The 18,752-nt window shown below is 41.9% G+C and overlaps 1 protein-coding gene across 1 annotated transcript in view; it reads left to right on the top strand.

Annotated features, from left to right (window-relative positions):
* Positions 1–18,752, top strand: part of COL22A1 (collagen type XXII alpha 1 chain) — a 608,111-nt gene that overhangs the window by 574,646 nt on the left and 14,713 nt on the right. Inside the window, exons 54-59 of the mRNA XM_073590381.1 lie at positions 8,522–8,566; positions 11,413–11,466; positions 12,216–12,269; positions 14,015–14,068; positions 14,964–15,035; positions 15,236–15,271. Coding sequence (XP_073446482.1) covers positions 8,522–8,566; positions 11,413–11,466; positions 12,216–12,269; positions 14,015–14,068; positions 14,964–15,035; positions 15,236–15,271 — 315 coding nt within the window. The remainder of the gene's footprint in view (positions 1–8,521; positions 8,567–11,412; positions 11,467–12,215; positions 12,270–14,014; positions 14,069–14,963; positions 15,036–15,235; positions 15,272–18,752) is intronic.

Genomic DNA, 18,752 nt, shown 5'->3' with positions numbered 1-18,752 from the left:
TCAAAAAAGAGACGTCACCACACAAATAATTCAAAAATGGACTATATAGAATATACTGTACATATGGCAAAATAAATATCCCAAGCACTGCTAACGTGGGTCGTAAGTATGCCCAGATATTTAAAAATATAAAGTGCTTAGAATAAACAATCAGATTCCATAGTCAAATTCAAAAGGACTTTTGATACAAATAAAGCGTTAATGTGCCATAATATTCATCAAAGATGTCAAATAAGTAAAGTCCATAACATCAGTAATGCCAGGTAGAAAGGAATCCACCATAAACGATATAAAGAATCATCAAATACCGGTAGTATCAAGAAAAGAGCCCAAAGTATAATAGTAAATAAAAGCCCTATAACAATCCGTGTGAAGGGATATAAAGTAACAGGATATACTGGGCAAACTTTACCTGGAAATATACGGTGGTGGCGTCCCCTCACTCCGACGCGCGTTTCGCCGTCTGCTTCTTCCGGGGGCGTGAGACATCCTGTTTTTTATTCCATTTGTATGTTCTTTCTTTTAATATTGAAATAAATTTAATTATTTTATTTTTGAATCTCTTCTTTTTGGAATGGATATGCATTCTGGTTTGGATATATGATTACAGCAATATCAAATTTATATACCGTATTTTTTTTTATTTTACCGCTTTTAAAATTATTTTACCTTTTTTTTTTCCCCCAAGCTTTATTTTTTGAAGCGAGATAGACATCAACCATAAAAGAAAAAGAAATGTAAAACGAAGTACACAAGTAATCGTAGCTGCAAAAATAGTGAGATCCAACGACATCTCGTGTAAAGTGACATCATAGCACAGTAGTACTATGATGTCATATATGGAGAACTACCTTTTTTATTTATATATCTAATATATAAAGCTCAAGTGTGTGTGTGTATGTATGTATGTGTGTGTATGTCCGCAATTGGCATCCGCACCGTCGCAGCTACAGCCACAAAATTTGGCATAGTCACCCCGAGAGCATCCTAGGCTATGTTGTAAGGCGAAATTTTAACCCCGCGCGTTCCAATTCACCAAACAGTTTTGCCCTTATCTACATACTGGGGAAAAAGTGTGTGTGTCAAGCCCCGCCCCTCATTATGATGTCATAATGGTTGCCATGGCGACGCTGATATCGTAGGTTGCAAGCCCCGCCGCTCATTATGATGTCATAATGGTCGACTATGGGATGGAGGATGTGTGATGGGTATATGGGCAGGGGTCTATGGGATGGTGGATATGTATGATGGGTATATGGGCACTGGACTATGGGATGGAGGATGTGTGTGATGGGTATATGGGCACGGGCCTATGGGATCATGGATATGTATGATGGGTATATGGGCACGGGACTATGGGATGGAGGATATGTATGATGGGTATATGGGCACAGGACTATGGGATGGAGGATGTGTATGATGGGTACATGGGCATGGGACTATGGGATGGAGGATATGTATGATGGGTACATGGGCACGGGCCTATGGGATGGAGGATATGTATGATGGGTAGATGGGCATGGGACTATGGGATGGAGGATGTGTGATGGGTATATGGGCACGGGCCTATGGGATGGAGGATATGTATGATGGGTATATGGGCACGAGCCTATGGGATGGAGGATATGTATGATGGGCATATGAGCACTGGACTATGGGATAGAGGATATGTATGATGGGTATATGGGCACTGGACTATGGGATGGAGGATGTGTATGATGGGTATATGGGCACAGGCCTATGGGATCGTGGATATGTATGATGGGTGTATGGGCACGGGACTATGGGATGGAGGATGTGTATGATGGGTACATGGGCACGGGCCTATGGGATCGTGGATATGTATGATGGGTATATGGGCACGGGACTATGGGATGGAGGATGTGCATGATGGGTATATGGGCACGGGCCTATGGGATGGAGGATATGTATGATGGGTATATGGGCATGGGCCTATGGGATGGAGGATATGTATGATAGGTATATGGGCATTGGACTGTGGGATGGAGGATGTGTGATGGGTATATGGGCACAAGCCTATGGGATGGAGGATATGTATGATGGGTATATGGGCACTGGACTATGGGATGGAGGATGTGTGATGGGTATATGAGCACTGGACTATGGGATGGAGGATATGTATGATGGGTATATGGGCACAGGACTATGGGATGGTGGATATGTATGATGGGTATATGGGCACGGGCCTATGGGATGGAGGATGTGTGATGGGTATATGGGCACTGGACTATGGGATGGCGGATATGTATATGGGCACTGGACTATGAGATGGAGGATGTGTGATGGGTATATGGGCACGGGACTATGGGATGGAGGATGTGTGATGGGTATATGGGCACTGGACTATGGGATGGCGGATATGTATATGGGCACTGGACTATGAGATGGAGGATGTATGATGGGTATATGGGCACGGGCCTATGGGATGGAGGATATGTATGATGGGTATATGGGCACTGGACTATGGGATGGAGGATATGTATGATGGGTATATGGGCATGGGCCAATGGGATGGAGGATATGTATGATGGGTATATGGGCATGGGACTGTGGGATGGAGGATGTGTGATGGGTATATGGGCACAGGCCTATGGGATGGAGGATATGTATGATGGGTATATGAGCACTGGACTATGGGATAGAGAATATGTATGATGGGTATATGGGCACTGGACTATGGGATGAAGGATGTGTATGATGGGTATATGGGCACGGGCCTATGGGATGGAGGATATGTATGATGGGTATATGAGCACTGGACTATGGGATAGAGGATATGTATGATGGGTATATGGGCACGGGCCTATGGGATCGTGGATATGTATGATGGGTGTATCGGCACGGGACTATGGGATGGAGGATGTGTATGATGGGTATATGGGCACAGGCCTATGGGATGGAGGATGTGTATGATGGGTACATGGGCACGGGCCTATGGGATCGTGGATATGTATGATGGGTATATGGGCACGGGACTATGGGATGGAGGATGTGTATGATGGGTATATGGGCACGGGCCTATGGGATCGTGGATATGTATGATGGGTATATGGGCACGGGACTATGGGATGGAGGATGTGCATGATGGGTATATGGGCACGGGCCTATGGGATGGAGGATATGTATGATGGGCATGGGACTGTGGGATGGAGGATATGTGATGGGTATATGGGCACGGGCCTATGGGATGGAGGATGTGTGATGGGTATATGAGCACTGGACTATGGGATGGAGGATATGTATGATGGGTATATGGGCACGGGCCTATGGGATAGAGGATATGTATGATGGGTATATGGGCATGGGACTGTGGGATGGAGGATGTGTGATGGGTATATGGGCACAGGCCTATGGGATGGAGGATATGTATGATGGGTATATGGGCACAGGACTATGGGATGGTGGATATGTATGATGGGTATATGGGCACGGGCCTATGGGATGGAGGATATGTATGATGGGTATATGGGCACAGGACTATGGGATGGAGGATATGTATGATGGGTATATGGGCACAGGACTATGGGATGGTGGATATGTATGATGGGTATATGGGCACAGGACTATGGGATGGTGGATATGTATGATGGGTATATGGGCACGGGCCTATGGGATGGAGGATATGTATGATGGGTATATGGGCACAGGACTATGGGATGGTGGATATGTATGATGGGTATATGGGCACAGGACTATGGGATGGTGGATATGTATGATGGGTATATGGGCACGGGCCTATGGGATGGAGGATATGTATGATGGGTATATGGGCACAGGACTATGGGATGGAGGATATGTATGATGGTTATATGGGCACAGGACTATGGGATGGTGGATATGTATGATGGGTATATGGGCACGGGCCTATGGGATGGAGGATATGTATGATGGGTATGTGGGCACAGGACTATGGGATGGTGGATATGTATGATGGGTATATGGGCACAGGCCTATGGGATGGAGGATATGTATGACGGGTATATGGGCACAGGACTATGGGATGGTGGATATGTATGATGGGTATATGGGCACGGGCCTATATGATGGAGGATATGTATGATGGGTATATGGGCACAGGACTATGGGATGGTGGATATGTATGATGGGTATATGGGCACAGGACTATGGGATGGTGGATATGTATGATGGGTATATGGGCACGGGCCTATGGGATGGAGGATATGTATGATGGGTATATGGGCACAGGACTATGGGATGGAGGATATGTATGATGGGTATATGGGCACAGGACTATGGGATGGTGGATATGTATGATGGGTATATGGGCACAGGACTATGGGATGGTGGATATGTATGATGGGTATATGGGCACGGGCCTATGGGATGGAGGATATGTATGATGGGTATATGGGCACAGGACTATGGGATGGTGGATATGTATGATGGGTATATGGGCACTGGACTATGGGATGGTGGATATGTATGATGGGTATATGGGCACGGGCCTATGGGATGGAGGATATGTATGATGGGTATATGGGCACTGGACTATGGGATGGTGGATATGTATGATGGGTATATGGGCACGGGCCTATGGGATGGAGGATATGTATGATGGGTATATGGGCACTGGACTATGGGATGGTGGATATGTATGATGGGTATATGGGCACTGGACTATGGGATGGTGGATATGTATGATGGGTATATGGGCACGGGCCTATGGGATGGAGGATATGTATGATGGGTATATGGGCACTGGACTATGGGATGGAGGATATGTATGATGGGTATATGGGCACAGGACTATGGGATGGAGGATAGGTATGTTGGGTATATGGGCACAGGACTATGAGATGGAGGATAATTATAATTTGCTATAACTAACCACAGTTAGTTACTATGCCCGGGCAGCGCTGGGCTCTTCAGCTAGTTTATATATATTTTTCATAAACTTGGTTTGTTTTGTAAATAAACCAGAAAAGAGTTGCCACTTTTTTATTTTATCCGCGGGCGGAGCTATGTGACGCTTTTCAGCAGTTCAAGCTTTCTTATTTAATATTTTTGGTGCCATAAAACTTTTTTTTTTTTTGCATTTTTTCTTTTTAGAGCAGTTGAAGTGACCAAAAAAAAAAAAAGAAGCAATTCTGGTGTTTATATTTCATTTCCGTGCCGTTTTATCTTATGAGGTTGAATGAATAATATATTGTGATAGAATGGACTTTAAAAACAAAAAAAAAAAATTAGTCCTTTTTTGATGATTGGCCGTTTCTACGGAGCAGCGGAATAAGTTGAAAATAAATTATTACGTCATGAATATATCCTCCTATATCAATGTGTTACATAGCAGACCCTCAAGTCGGAACAGGGGCTAACTCTACACATGGCAGTGCATGGACAGGTAGTCCACGATCTAGAAAATCCGAAAAATAAATGTTCTCTTGTCTCACAACAATGAAAAATGCAAGGAAAGCTGACATAATGATGGAGGCAGCCCCATGAAGCTCCAAATCCTCTGCAGCAAAGTGGAAAATTACTTCAGAACAATTATTGGAAATCAATATATTTTTACCGAGCCCAGTCGGGATCAGCGGCTGAATGCTGGACACATGTACAATGATGGGGTTTAGTGAGGCAGGTAGAAGATATGGAACATGGACTAAATGTCTCACATCAGGCCGGGTAATATATTAAGACATTTCCTCTTTATAAAAGACCATCTTAATTAGGAAAATTGGAATAGTCACTTAAAGGGATACTCAGTCCGCCATGACCCCATTGTTTTTGCAGTCTGCTATTCCATTTTACATAGATTTTGAGTTATGCGGTCTTTTTTTTTTTCTCGGAACGTCTTTTTCTGGGATCTACATGAATTTTCATATTGTCTTGTGAGTTCCCATAATGCAATGCATTCTCATAACAGGAAACAGGAAGCAGCAATGAAACAGGAAGCAGAAAGTTCTGGCTCTCAGAATACGGCAAAAAACAATGTTTATTGTTAAAAAAAAAAAAAAAAAAAAGCCGCTAAATATAAAATGATGACATAGATTGCGTCCCATCGTAATTGTGCTAAATAAAGTTACATGAATTTGTATTCAGAAAGCATTCTGCTGTTTAAATCATGTTTTTATGTTAACTATTTTATGCCTTGTTTTATCGGTATTTTTGAAAAAGAAGAAATCTTTCGATTTTCACACTGGATATTGGGACTATTCTATACTCCTACTTCCTGTACTTTTAGGGAATTCACACGTACATTAGCAGCAATGTACTGACTCTGCCTCTATCTTTTGTATTGGGGCATCTAATGAGCGTGTGTAAATGTAATTTTGAAGGGAGGAGGAGGAGGTGAGCTGTGATATTGGCTATTGTGATTGATGGATTCTGTGTTATCAGCTGAGTGTAGAGATGTTATTTAAAGGGAATCTGTCCCCCCTTTTATGAGATGTCATATAATGATATCATTCAATTGGGTGTCACATAAGGATTCTCTTAGTACTTTTGCTTCCCCCTGACCCCGCACCTTTCATGCATAAATACCTTTTTTATATCGGTTCAGATGTATGTAAACTGCCGTGGTCCGGTTCTATGGGCGGGGCTTATTCACCTGCTCCCCCCCTCCCTGTCTTGCTCTACACAAGAAGAAAAGGGGTGACAGATTCCCTTTAATTCTGTCTGAGACTGCTGAAAGCGCTTCTTCATCAAACAGGAAGTATGTGTTTAAAATCATCCAGGTGGTCAGCATGAGAATTCCCAAATTTTTATTTTTTAATGCCAATCATGAGATTAAAAAAAAAAAACTGATTCAAATAGTAGATCATTTTTTGATCATACATTCCATTTAAAGGGGCTTTCCTCCATTGGAAAAAATATATATAATTCCGGATCTGTTTGGATGTGACTGGGACCTGGGAGGAGAGAGATGAAATGGGATTTTTTTCACCTGGAAAACGCCTTTCATATGTCAAATCCACAAAAACGCAATAGAAAAAGCTATGGCGGGTTAGATTTTTTTTTTTTCCAAACTCCTTGTCTTCATCTTCAAAAAACGAAACCCTTTATATGTAACAGATGAATGACTAACCAATGTAACGCACATACAGCTAGACTCTGCCCTATGAGGAGCTGCTTTCTGTCTCTCTATAAATTCCAAATATTATGGACAGAAACTTCTCATGAAGACCAGGTGTTTGCTATGTAATCTGAGAGCAGCACGATGTAGGGACAGAGACCCTTATTCCAACGATGTCACACTTCCAGAGATGGGCTTTGCCATTTCTATACAATCAGTGTTTTATCTGCAGGAGATTATTATTATTACTACAGGACTAGGTGTCTCGTGCCTCCTGGTCCAATCACACCCCCACCATTGATTGGAGGCTTTCTATCATTATACAGTGTACACAGAAAGTTGCCATTTAGTGGTGTGTGGGGGGGTTATACATAAAAAGTAGCCAGTGATGTGGGCGGGGTTATACAGGGCTCAGCATTCAGAGCACTGCCAGATCTGCAGGAGAGAAAACTGTGATTGTATCACAACTACTGCACTCAAGAAACTAAGTGACACATCACAGGAATTAGAGTCTCAGCCCCTACAATATGCTGTTGTCAGATTACATAGCACAAACCTGCTGACGGATTCCTTTAAAAAAAAAAACTTGACGTTGCTTACAGAAGCCACATCATTCATTCCCGGTCATCATCCAGAATCTCCTCCTGGAGTCCTCAGTGGACAGTTTCATCTTCATGAAAGTCTCATTTATAAGACTTCATATCACAAACGAGTGAGAAAACGCACAATGAGATCTGTCAGCATGTTGTACTCGGGGATAGAAAACCTCGACAGCTTGATAAATACTTTACTTTATCACCTCCTTCCTCCCGTAAGGGATCAGTGATGAATAGTAACGTGTGCGGCCGCAAAAAGCAAAAGTATGGCAGAAGAAGATGAAAGCCTCAGCCGCGCCGCTCATGGAGATGTCGTCCTCATTAGCGCGATCAGCACTGATTAACGATCAATGAATCCATCAACTACCAACAAGAGTCACAGAGACGATTCTGATCAAAGGGACAATTTGTGACAAAGATTCTAGAACCTTCATTAAAGATCTCCTCCCGTTTTGTGCCTTCAGCTCTTATGGTGAGCTATGCGTCTCCATGGTTACAGACTACAGATAAAACACCTGTGTAGTCTGACCCTGCGGTCAGGTGTTACCTCCGCCCCCATCCATCTGACTCTTTCTTCCCCTCTTTATACATCGGATACGTTACCAAGTGGATGGGAACAATAAACAGGAACACGAGACGAAGATCTGACTACACAGGATCGTTTGTAGTCTGTCACCATGGATACAGATAGGTTTGTATAGGAACTGTAAATAAAGTGGTCAATTTACGATTTTTTTTTTTGTTAAGATGCAATTCCAATTTTTAATTTCTCGCCAAAGTGTACAGACGCTTCGACATTTCTGAGAATAAGGGAAATGCTCAGATTTAATTTTTTTTAAATTTATTCTTGTTGTTGTTTTTTATTTTTCAGGGCTTCAAGGGGCACAGAGGAGACGCGGGATTACCTGGCGGCAGGGTAGGTTGTGTAGTCTAAATAATTATGGAGTTTATGCCATCAGAGAAAGTAATGACACAACATCACTTTCTGATGACGGGGGTCCGCTCGCTGATGTACCCACCAATCCTCAGCGTGGAGATGCTTTCCAACCATTGATCCTAAATATAGTGGTAAACAAAGGGTTCATTATTGCATTCGTGTCTGTTTTTTTTAGCGTACAGTTTAGTTGTTTGGTTTTTTTGTGTGCGTAGCATTGTAGCCCAGAACTCTTGGATCTAAGAATACCACTTTTGTGCATGAGCCCCTGAGAGCCCCGGAGGTCAGCGAAACATAAAGTAGAACTCCGACGACTTTTTTTTCTATTTTCTACCACTTAAGTTATTTAGTTCTAGTAATTATATTAAAATACTTACCGTCGCTGCTTTGTTCCATTTCCACCTTCTGTCGAATTCTCTTCAACACCGGGCAACCACAGTTCACACCATATTGTCTTCTGGGTGGCTCGGAAGTCGTTTTCTTAATACAAGTCTACGAGAACCTCTAAGGGTGTGTGCACACGTTGCAGATTCTGCTGCGGATTAGCCTGTGGTTTTGCCCTGCGGTTTATCACCTCCACAATGGAGGAGATGGTAAACCGCAGTGGAATCCGCAGAAAGAATTGACATGTCAATTCTTTCTGCGGATTAGAAACTGCAGCAAATCCGCAAGGAAAAATCCGCACCGTCTGCACTGCGGTTTCCATTTCCCATAGGATATTATGGTACTGCACACCGCAGCAGAAACTGCTGCAGATCCACAGGGACAAAACAGCTGCGGATCCGCAGCAGAATCCTCAGCGTGTGCACACACCCTAAGACTTTCATCGAGAAAACAACTTCCGGGCAACACTGAAGGAGATGTCTAAGGCCGGAAATGTATGCACTGTGCATATAATTATGTTTTAAAGGGTAGATAATAACATAATATTGCCGGCTGGAGAAGAATGTTATCAATTCCATGGATTACAAGAAGAGCAAGCCAATTAATTTTGGAAGAAATCAAGCGAAGACTTGTCTCTCGAAGCAAGGATCACCAAACTACGACTTGCCTACTTTGGAGACATTATACGAAGAGAGAAATCACTGGAAAAGAAGGACATCATGGTTGGAAGACTAGGAAGGACAAGAGGAAGAGCAGCAACCCAATGGCTTGACACAATAAAGATGACGGCAAAGAAGACCCTGGTGGACTCCTCTATCTAGGCTTCCAGAAGATTGATGCTCCTATAGAACTTTGATACATCAAGACTCAATGGCTCAAGATCGAGCTGAAAGTCATTAAATAAACTGTCAGCGTAATACTTTACCAATGATCTCCCACTACTCAAGGCAGGTGTGTTTTTAATAAAGTTCCTAAAATTCCAATTTTGGTACTTGTTTTGTGCTCCAATCTTAACAAGGAAAGAGGAGTGAAATTCATTAATTCTATTAAACTTGATGCATTTTTATAAATTGCCACCGGCCACTGCTAGAAAAGTACGCCGGTGAAAAAACGCACAGCTAGGTCCTAATTTCATAAATTATGAATGTAAATTTTCATAAATGTGTCCATCGTCCACGGCCCTCTCCTGTCCAAGTTCTGCCCACTTTTTAAAAAGTTAGCAGGGCTGGTGTAAAATAATGGCAAAAGTCCCCAAAATGTTTGCATAGTTCAAGCAGTTTTTCACCAGAGTTTTGGTAAAAACTGCTTGTTGAATCGGGTCATATATTCCTCTTTTGCTGGCAAGTGGGTGTCACCAGGACTCTTGTCGATACTGTAGATGACTAGCGGTGGATGCTGCGTCGCTGCCGGACACGCTTAGACCACTTGACCCCTGGTACCCTACCTTACCTGTTTATCCGGTTCATACCGACTTTATCAAGCCCACAAGCTAACCTTTCAATTCTTCTCATCCGGCAATTGAAAAAGGCCATTTGTGGCCAAAACGTTTTATTTTTGGCCACATTAAAATCATGAGAATCTACTCTTAAGTTGAGTGCCTAGTATTGTTACTATTTGGTTTCCGGTGTGGGAACCTACTAAGGCACCTATTCTGGTGGTGCACACGGTATTTCTTCATTCTTGTCGATACTGTGTCTTCCTACTCAGTTAGGCACTGGTAAGACTGGTTGGATAGTGTAAGTTCAACTGGTAAAACCCACTTTTAATTTATTCATACATTTCTAGCAGGAATATCAGAGGAATAGCACAAATATAGGGCCAATTCATCAAAGATTTCCCTCCAGAACTGGGGCGTAAAAGCTTTAAAAATTCACAAACTTTCGGCACAACTCAGAGTTGCCCCAAAATATGACTTTTGGCATTTTTACGCCAGTTTCCCCCACTTCTGATGAAATGGACGTAGCTGTGGAGAGGAGGTGACACCACAGATGTGGTGTGGCATTCCATATGCCAAAAATCTTGCTCTAGTCCCTGACTGGAGTAAGATTTCTGGCATAGCATACGGAGGCGCGTAACACTTGGCAGACGCTCTACATACACGAAGAAGCAGCCACCTCTTCATGAAATAGTAGCACCTGATTCCACTATGATTCCTCATCAAGATCGGCGAGAAAATTATCGGTCTTAATGGATAGAAAAACAAATGTTCCAGAATACAATGATTTGCTAAAATAGATAAGTCATTGGAAAAGTCAACAATAACTTTACTCAAATCGCAGCATCCGGTTTGACTTTCATTTTTTAAAATGTCTCAAAAACGTGGAGAATCGGTCGTTGATCTTTTCACAACAGGAATGTAATTATCAGTAGAAAAATTAGGGAAAAGCAATAGTTGGAAAATTGAATTTTTTACTGTAATGTTAGGATTTTTGTTATTCTCTTAGGGAGAACCGGGCGTAACAGGACCTCCAGGACGAGAAGGGTCACCAGGAAAAGATGTAAGTCCTGAAGAAATATGCTAAAGTATTACTCTGGGGAAAAAAAAAAGAAATGAAAAAGGAATCTGCCACCAGGATTTTGCTATGGAATTTAGGAGCAGTATGATGTAAGGGCTGAGATCCTGATTCCAGCGATACAGTATGTAACTTGATGGGCTGCTTGCTGTCATTTTGATATACTCCTTCCTTTTTCTGCTGCAGTTCTAGCAGAGCTCTTAATACTAAGCTGTATATAACCACGCCCACACCAGTGATTGGCAGCTTTCTGTGTACACTATGCATTTTTGGGGGCGGGGTTACACAGAGCAGTTGACTAGTAGACATGAGACACCTAGTCCTATAGTGATAATCTCCATCTGATAAATAATTGATTTTATTGAAACAGCAGCACACAGACTAGTAAGAGTCATATTGCTGGAATCAGGATCTCAGCTCCTACATCATGCTGCTCTCAGATTACATAGAAAATCCTGCTGACAGATTCTTTTTAAGCAACACCCGTGAACTGCGACATTTTTCGAACATTTATCTAAATACCATCGGTTCAGAGCTTATCCATTTCTTTTTTTTATGAAGTTTTGCATTATAGAAGAACATGAAGGAGGGAGAATTGACAGGCAAGCAATTCATAAGTGGCCGTTACATCGATGACATTCACATTAGTTGTACAGTATTCAGCATTCTGCGTTTTAGAACAACTAAAATGAGAGATATATTGTTTTATTTCTTTTCCTGTATTTTTTGATTAGGGAGATCCTGGACCACCAGGACACCAGGGACCACGGGGAATCCGAGGACCGACTGTAAGTTTTCCTTGAAAGTTACCACTGGGTAAAACACCAATTATTCTGGTGCATTGCTATACCTTTTCCTTGCAGAATATAAAATATCATTAATAAATACGTAATTAAAGTGGCTTACCAGGGCTTAGATATTGAGGACCTACTACCATATTACAATGTCTGGTTGTGGGGGTTCTAGCACCCACCACAACCAGTATTGATCAGTGATTTGCATCACTGGCAGTGTAGTGGTCATTTCAGGGTACTGCAGCTGAGCTCCAATTCACGTCAATGGCCGGAAATGCTTATACAGGGATTTGAAATTCGTGTTACACAAAGGGCATATTTATCAAGCTAAATGAGGCAGAATTCTGGTGTAATTTGCACCAAAAACTTCCATGACTTGCACCATATTTATGCTGTATTTTAGACACTATATACATAGTTAGTGAAAAATGGGCGTGGCCTTACTGAAAATTGCCACAGCTTATTGAAAAAGGGGTGGATAAAAAAATAAGACACAAATCATATACAAAACAAAAAGAAAAAAGACGAATAGCCTAAATTATAACAAAAAAATTATTAAGCAAGTTTTAATATGAATGATAAAGGTTATAAAATGTAATAAGTGAAAAAAATATGGGAATGTTTCTTATCTTTATGGAGGGAAGCGCTCTGATTAGGAAAATGGAACACTTTCACAGCGAGCTATGTCTTCCAGAATAAATGATGACAGACACCCAAACTCTCATTTTTATTAGATCAAGATTTCGCTCATATACCTCATCTTGGTGACCTCATATGGTGCAGTTTATGGGGATGTGCGAGGTCTTTTAGAATTTTAAGAGATCTCCCTAACCTACAAGATATCTTTACCCCTGTGGGTCCCAGACTGTAAACATTGTTGTCATATTTCTTATCGTGAGTTTTACTTGTCTACATAAATGAAACATGGCATGGATAGCACCATCCATTAGTCTGCTATTACATTGTAGGGGTTAGAATGGCCTTATGGTGATGTGAGTGAATGTGTTATGTTCATACCTTAGTTTTGACGCCAAAAACATATCTCCCATGAATATTGGATTGATTAAAACCCTAATATTAATCACTGACCACAGGCTACAAAAGGTCTACGATAACTACTTTGAATAGAAGAAGCTCTGACCATGGGAAAGCCCCTGTATTACTCTGCCTCTGATAAATTAATCCTATGCTTAGAGTCTGGTAATCAGATTAGATAACTGCTGTAATTACCTGTTCACTGCAGGAGGTCCCTACTTCAATGAAGATTAAAGTTTCACAATTTTGCAAAAGCTAATTAATAAGGAAATGAAAGTACAGTTTAGCTACTTTTTCAAGAAAAATAGCCATATGATTGGCATAATTGAATTTGCTGCTGTATTCCACAACCAATATAAAAAAAGGCTATATCCTAACTTAAAGGACTTTCCGTATCAGATGTGCAATATCTGAATAAATGTATATAACTATGGCTTGGCCTGCATAGGATATTTCCATATTTTGGTATAAGCATGCTGATTTAACAGATAATTATTATTTTTAGGTTTATTTTCTACATTATGATAGAAATCTCACTTTGGATGATGCAGTAAAAGTAAAACAAAGAAATTTAGTGGTTTTTTTTGTTTTAGTTATTGAACATAAACATTTTGGAAACTAGTAACCTGCTCAAAAAAAGTCCAACTCACCAATAGTCTGTCAATGAGTGCAATATATTCATCTGATCGCTGTTTAATTCTTAGGGCAAAAATGGTCTGGCTGGACCTCCGGGGAGTACTGGGGCTCCGGGTATAATGGTAAATATTAAAAAATAAAGTAATACACTTTACAATATGTATACTGTTATAATGCTATCTATTAACAAGTAGAAAATCCATCCCAAAATGGTGACTGTACTATAGAATATAACTACTATAATACTGCCCCTATGTACAAGAATATAACTACTATAATACTGCCCCTATGTACAAGAATATAACTACTATAATACTGCCCCTAAAGAATATAACTACTATAATACTGCCCCCTATGTGCAAGAATATAACTACTATAATACTGCTCCTATGTACAAGAATATAACTACTATAATACTGCCCCTATGTACAAGAATATAACTACTATAATACTGCCCCTAAAGAATATAACTACTATAATACTGCCCCCTATGTGCAAGAATATAACTACTATAATACTGCTCATATGTACAAGAATATAACTACTATAATACTGCCCCTATGTACAAGAATATAACTACTATAATACTGCCCCTATGCACAAGAATATAACTACTATAATACTGCCCCCTATGTACAAGAATATAACTACTATAATACTGCTCCTATGTACAAGAATATAACTACTATAATGCTGCCCCTATGTACAAGAATATAACTACTATAATACTTCCCCCTATGTACAAGAATATAACGACTATAATACTACCCCTACGTACAAGAATATAACTACTATAATACTGTCTCCTATGTACAAGAATATATCTACTATAATACTGCCCCTATGTACAAGAATATAATTACTATAATACTGCTCCTATGTACAAGAATATAACTACTATAATACTGCCCCTATGTACAAGAATATAACTACTATAATACTGCCCCTATGTACAAGAATATAACTACTATGGTATGTCTCCTACATACAAGAATATGACATTTATTTGCAATTCAGGGTCCTAAAGGAACCAAAGGGGAAACAGGAGCTGCTGGAATTCCAGGATTTCAAGGACCGAAAGGGCCACAAGTATGTGTTCCAATTTTTCTGTAATTTAGAGGATCAATGGTATCTGTCTATTATCTATCTATTATATATCTTATCATCTATCGATTATCTATCTATTATTGATCTACTAATCTATCTTTTAATCTATCATCTATATTTATGAGTAAACTTGTCTTACAGTAGAGCAGTTTTCTTAAATGTATAATTTTTTATGTTTTTAGGGAGCATCTGGTGAGAGTGGTCCACCTGGGAAAGAGGTAACACTTTACTTACTTAAAGAGGACCTATCATTACTCATGACATGTATTTTTTTTGTATCTACTTCATTGACCTGCTACTTTCCCTATTCCTTATATACTGATAATGACTAAGGATCTGCGAATCCGAACTGAAAAGTTTGGGGTTCGTACCGAACATCTAGGATGCAGACTTTTACTGTATGTCCAGTTTCCTGTTCGGGTTCACCAGTCTAATAAAGCTTGTTGAAAGGCTGCAGCACAGCCAGTCAACAAGCTTTTAGACTGTGTTCACTTTCGGAGCCATGACAAGTATTGGCAGGGCTGTGATTGGCCGGCACAGTACAGGACCCAGCCTGTATAAAGGCTCCCACTGCCGCTGTTTATTTTCTAGTTTTCTGAAAAATAAATTATTGGCATCAGCCATCTCATTGCCATTAGTAGGCCAAAGAAAAAAAAAATTTCAGGACCGCTGTGTGTTTTCTAGTAGTTTTTCAGATTAATATATCACATCAGCCATCTCGCTGCCATTTCTAGGCCCCAAAAATAATTTTTCTAGACTGGTGTGTGCTTTTATTAGTCTAGGAAAGAATAATTGGCATCAGCCATCTCGTTGCCATTTCTAGACCCCGCCAAAAAAATTTTCTTGACTGGTGTGTTTTTTTTATTAGTCTGGGAAATAAGTAATTGAAATTAGCTGTCTCACTGCCATTTCTAAGCCAAAAAAATTATTTTTCTTGACTGTGTGTTTTTTCTAGTAGCTTTGCAAATCAATATATCGCATCAGCTGTCTCATTGCCATGTCTAGGCCCCAAAAATAATTTTTCTGGACTGGTGGGTGTTTTTGATTAGTCTGGGAAATAATAATTGGCATCAGCCATCTCGTTGCCATTAGTAGGCAAAAGAAGAATAATTTTTTCAGGACCACTGTGTTTTTTTCTCGTACTGCTACAAATAAATAAGTCTACTCTTCTGCCATCTCTTTGCGAGTAGTGTTTAAAAAATCATCTTCAAAAAATAAGGAGAGCATCAAATATGGGATATGGACATGGCTGTGGTGGTGGTGGTGTAGCTGATACAGGAATAGGACATGGTCGTTCTGTACCTGCTCCATGACCAAATACAACACTTTCCTCTGGTGCATTCAGGTGACAGGACATTATGCATCCAGATGTGCTCTTATGTGCAGGGCTACTCACAAAATTCACACTTTTGAGATGTACTCTACATACCGTACCTGTTTGCTAGACCTGGACCTAATGCACCAAGCTGGCAGACAGTCGCGAGCCACAATTCATGGGACCGCGAGGCACATGTGGCTCCCGAGCTATAGGTTGGGGACCCCTGGGTTAGATGATGAGTATGTGTCAGATGATGAAACTCATTTGCCAACTGCAGTATCTTTATGCAGTGTTCAGACAGGCAAGGAGGGCAGCAGTGAGGTGTTGGTGGAAGATGATTTGGTGGATGATGAGGTCATAGACCCCACATGGAGCGGAGGCCATCCTAGTGACATGCACAGTTCAGAGGAAGATGAAGTGGCCACAGCAGCACAGCAAAAAAAATGGAGCAGGGTGCAAATGCTTAGCAGGCAGCCCCTATTCAGTACATTGTCTGCCACTACCCACCTTGCAACTTATATAAGCAAACCAAAGGCAGCTCAAAAGAGCTCCCTGGCGTGGCATTTCTTCAGGGAGTGCGCTGCCAACAAGTGATGTGTGGTTTGGTTTGTATTCTGTGCCGTCAAACCCCGAAGTGAGGCATAAATGTTCTGAACCTTAGCACCTCCTGTATGACAAGGCATCTGAATTCCAAGCTCAAGATGCAGTTGAGTACACACCTTAGAAAGCATGACAGACATGAGCCTCCTCCTCCTGCTCCCTCTTCTGCTGTGGTCTCAGCCTCTTCCTCCCACTTGTGTTCAACAAGGTCACCTGCCGCCCAGCAAAGAGAAGATGTGACAGAATCACCACCACCACCACCCCACTGCCTGTGTCACTGAGCATCTCCACACTGGCCATGGAAGTGTCCAGGTCACCATCCCCCAAATCCTCGAAAGAAAGAGGAGATACCAACCTTAGCCACCCACAAGCCATGGTCCCGAATAACAGCATTTACAAATTACTGACATTTGAAATGCTGCCATTCCAGGTGGTAGAGATGGACAGTTTTAAAAAACTGATGCTGGTGGCTGCCCCGCAGTAAGTTGTTCCCAGCCACCATTACTTTTCCAGGCGTGCCATCCCTGCCCTACACAACATGTTGTGGACCAAATCAAGTAAGCACTATGCAACACAATCAGTGGCAAGGTCTTACCTCATGTTCTACCACCACCGAGGATTGCTGGATGTTTATCTGTACAGGTTGTCTCCTACTCTTGTTCCTCCACTGCCTCCTCATTCGTTCACAGAGAGAGAACAGCCAGGGGAAAATGACAGCAGACTGTTCTGAAACTCCTCTGTTTGGGGGACAAATCCCATAACACACAGGAGCTGTGGACTGGGATCAAACAGATGAGCAGTTGGTGCCGGTGTATCTCTTGTATGGCCTGGTGGTGTGAGATGAAGGGAGAAATCTCATAGCAGCTCTGGGCCTGGCGCATGTGCTAAATTTGGTGGTGCAGAGCCTCCTGAAAAACTGTCCACACCTGTTGGAGGTGCTGCTGAAAGTGCAGGCAGTATGTGAGCACTTTAGGCATTCTCACCCTGCTGCTTGTATATCTGCTGTGCAGCGTCACTTTTGTCTTCCCGCTTCCCGGTCACCAGCTGATATGTGACATACCAACAAGGTGGAACTCCACCCTGCATATGCTGGAGAGACTGTACAAGCAGCAGCAGGCAACAGTGGAGTTTGAGCTGCAGCACACACGGCTGAGTCATTCTGCAGAGCAACACCACTTCAGCACCAATGAGTAGGCCTCCATGCGTGACGTGTGTGCCATGTTGCACTGCTTTGAATACTCCACCAATATGGGCAGCGCTGATGACGCCATCATCAGCATTACTATACTACTTATCTGCCAGCTGAAAAAACACAACTCAGGCCATGATGGATTAGGTGGTGGTGCAGGAGGAGGAGCAGAGCCAATTGACACCGTTATCAGGCCTGTCATCCACACTTGGCTCAGAGACTGGGGTACTGTCCCAATATTGGTCAGGCCCCCAACTATACAGCCAAGGGACAGTTTGGGAGGATGATGATGATGAGGAGGAGGTGGGAGAGTTGGAACAACCGTGTTCACAGCAGGGTGGCACTCAGATCAGCTCACGGGCATCACTGGAGAGTGGCTGGGGGAATAGTGAGGAGCAAGATGATATTCTCCCACCGAGGACAGCTTGTCATTATCTCTGGGCAGAATAGCACACATGAGCCAATACATTCTGCAGTGCCAGCGCAATGACCACCGAGGTGCCCATATTGTTATCTTTGCAGATTACTGTGTGGCCACCCTGATGGATCCCCGTTACAAGAACAATGTACCATCATTACTTCCGTTACTGGA

Source organism: Dendrobates tinctorius, unplaced genomic scaffold (assembly GCF_039654945.1).
Source record: "Dendrobates tinctorius isolate UK_male_01 unplaced genomic scaffold, ASM3965494v1 ptg000116l, whole genome shotgun sequence".
In the NCBI taxonomy this organism is placed as follows: Eukaryota; Metazoa; Chordata; class Amphibia; order Anura; family Dendrobatidae; genus Dendrobates; species Dendrobates tinctorius.
Note: the sequence above shows the minus strand (reverse complement) of the source record. Positions and strands in the feature narration are given on the sequence as shown.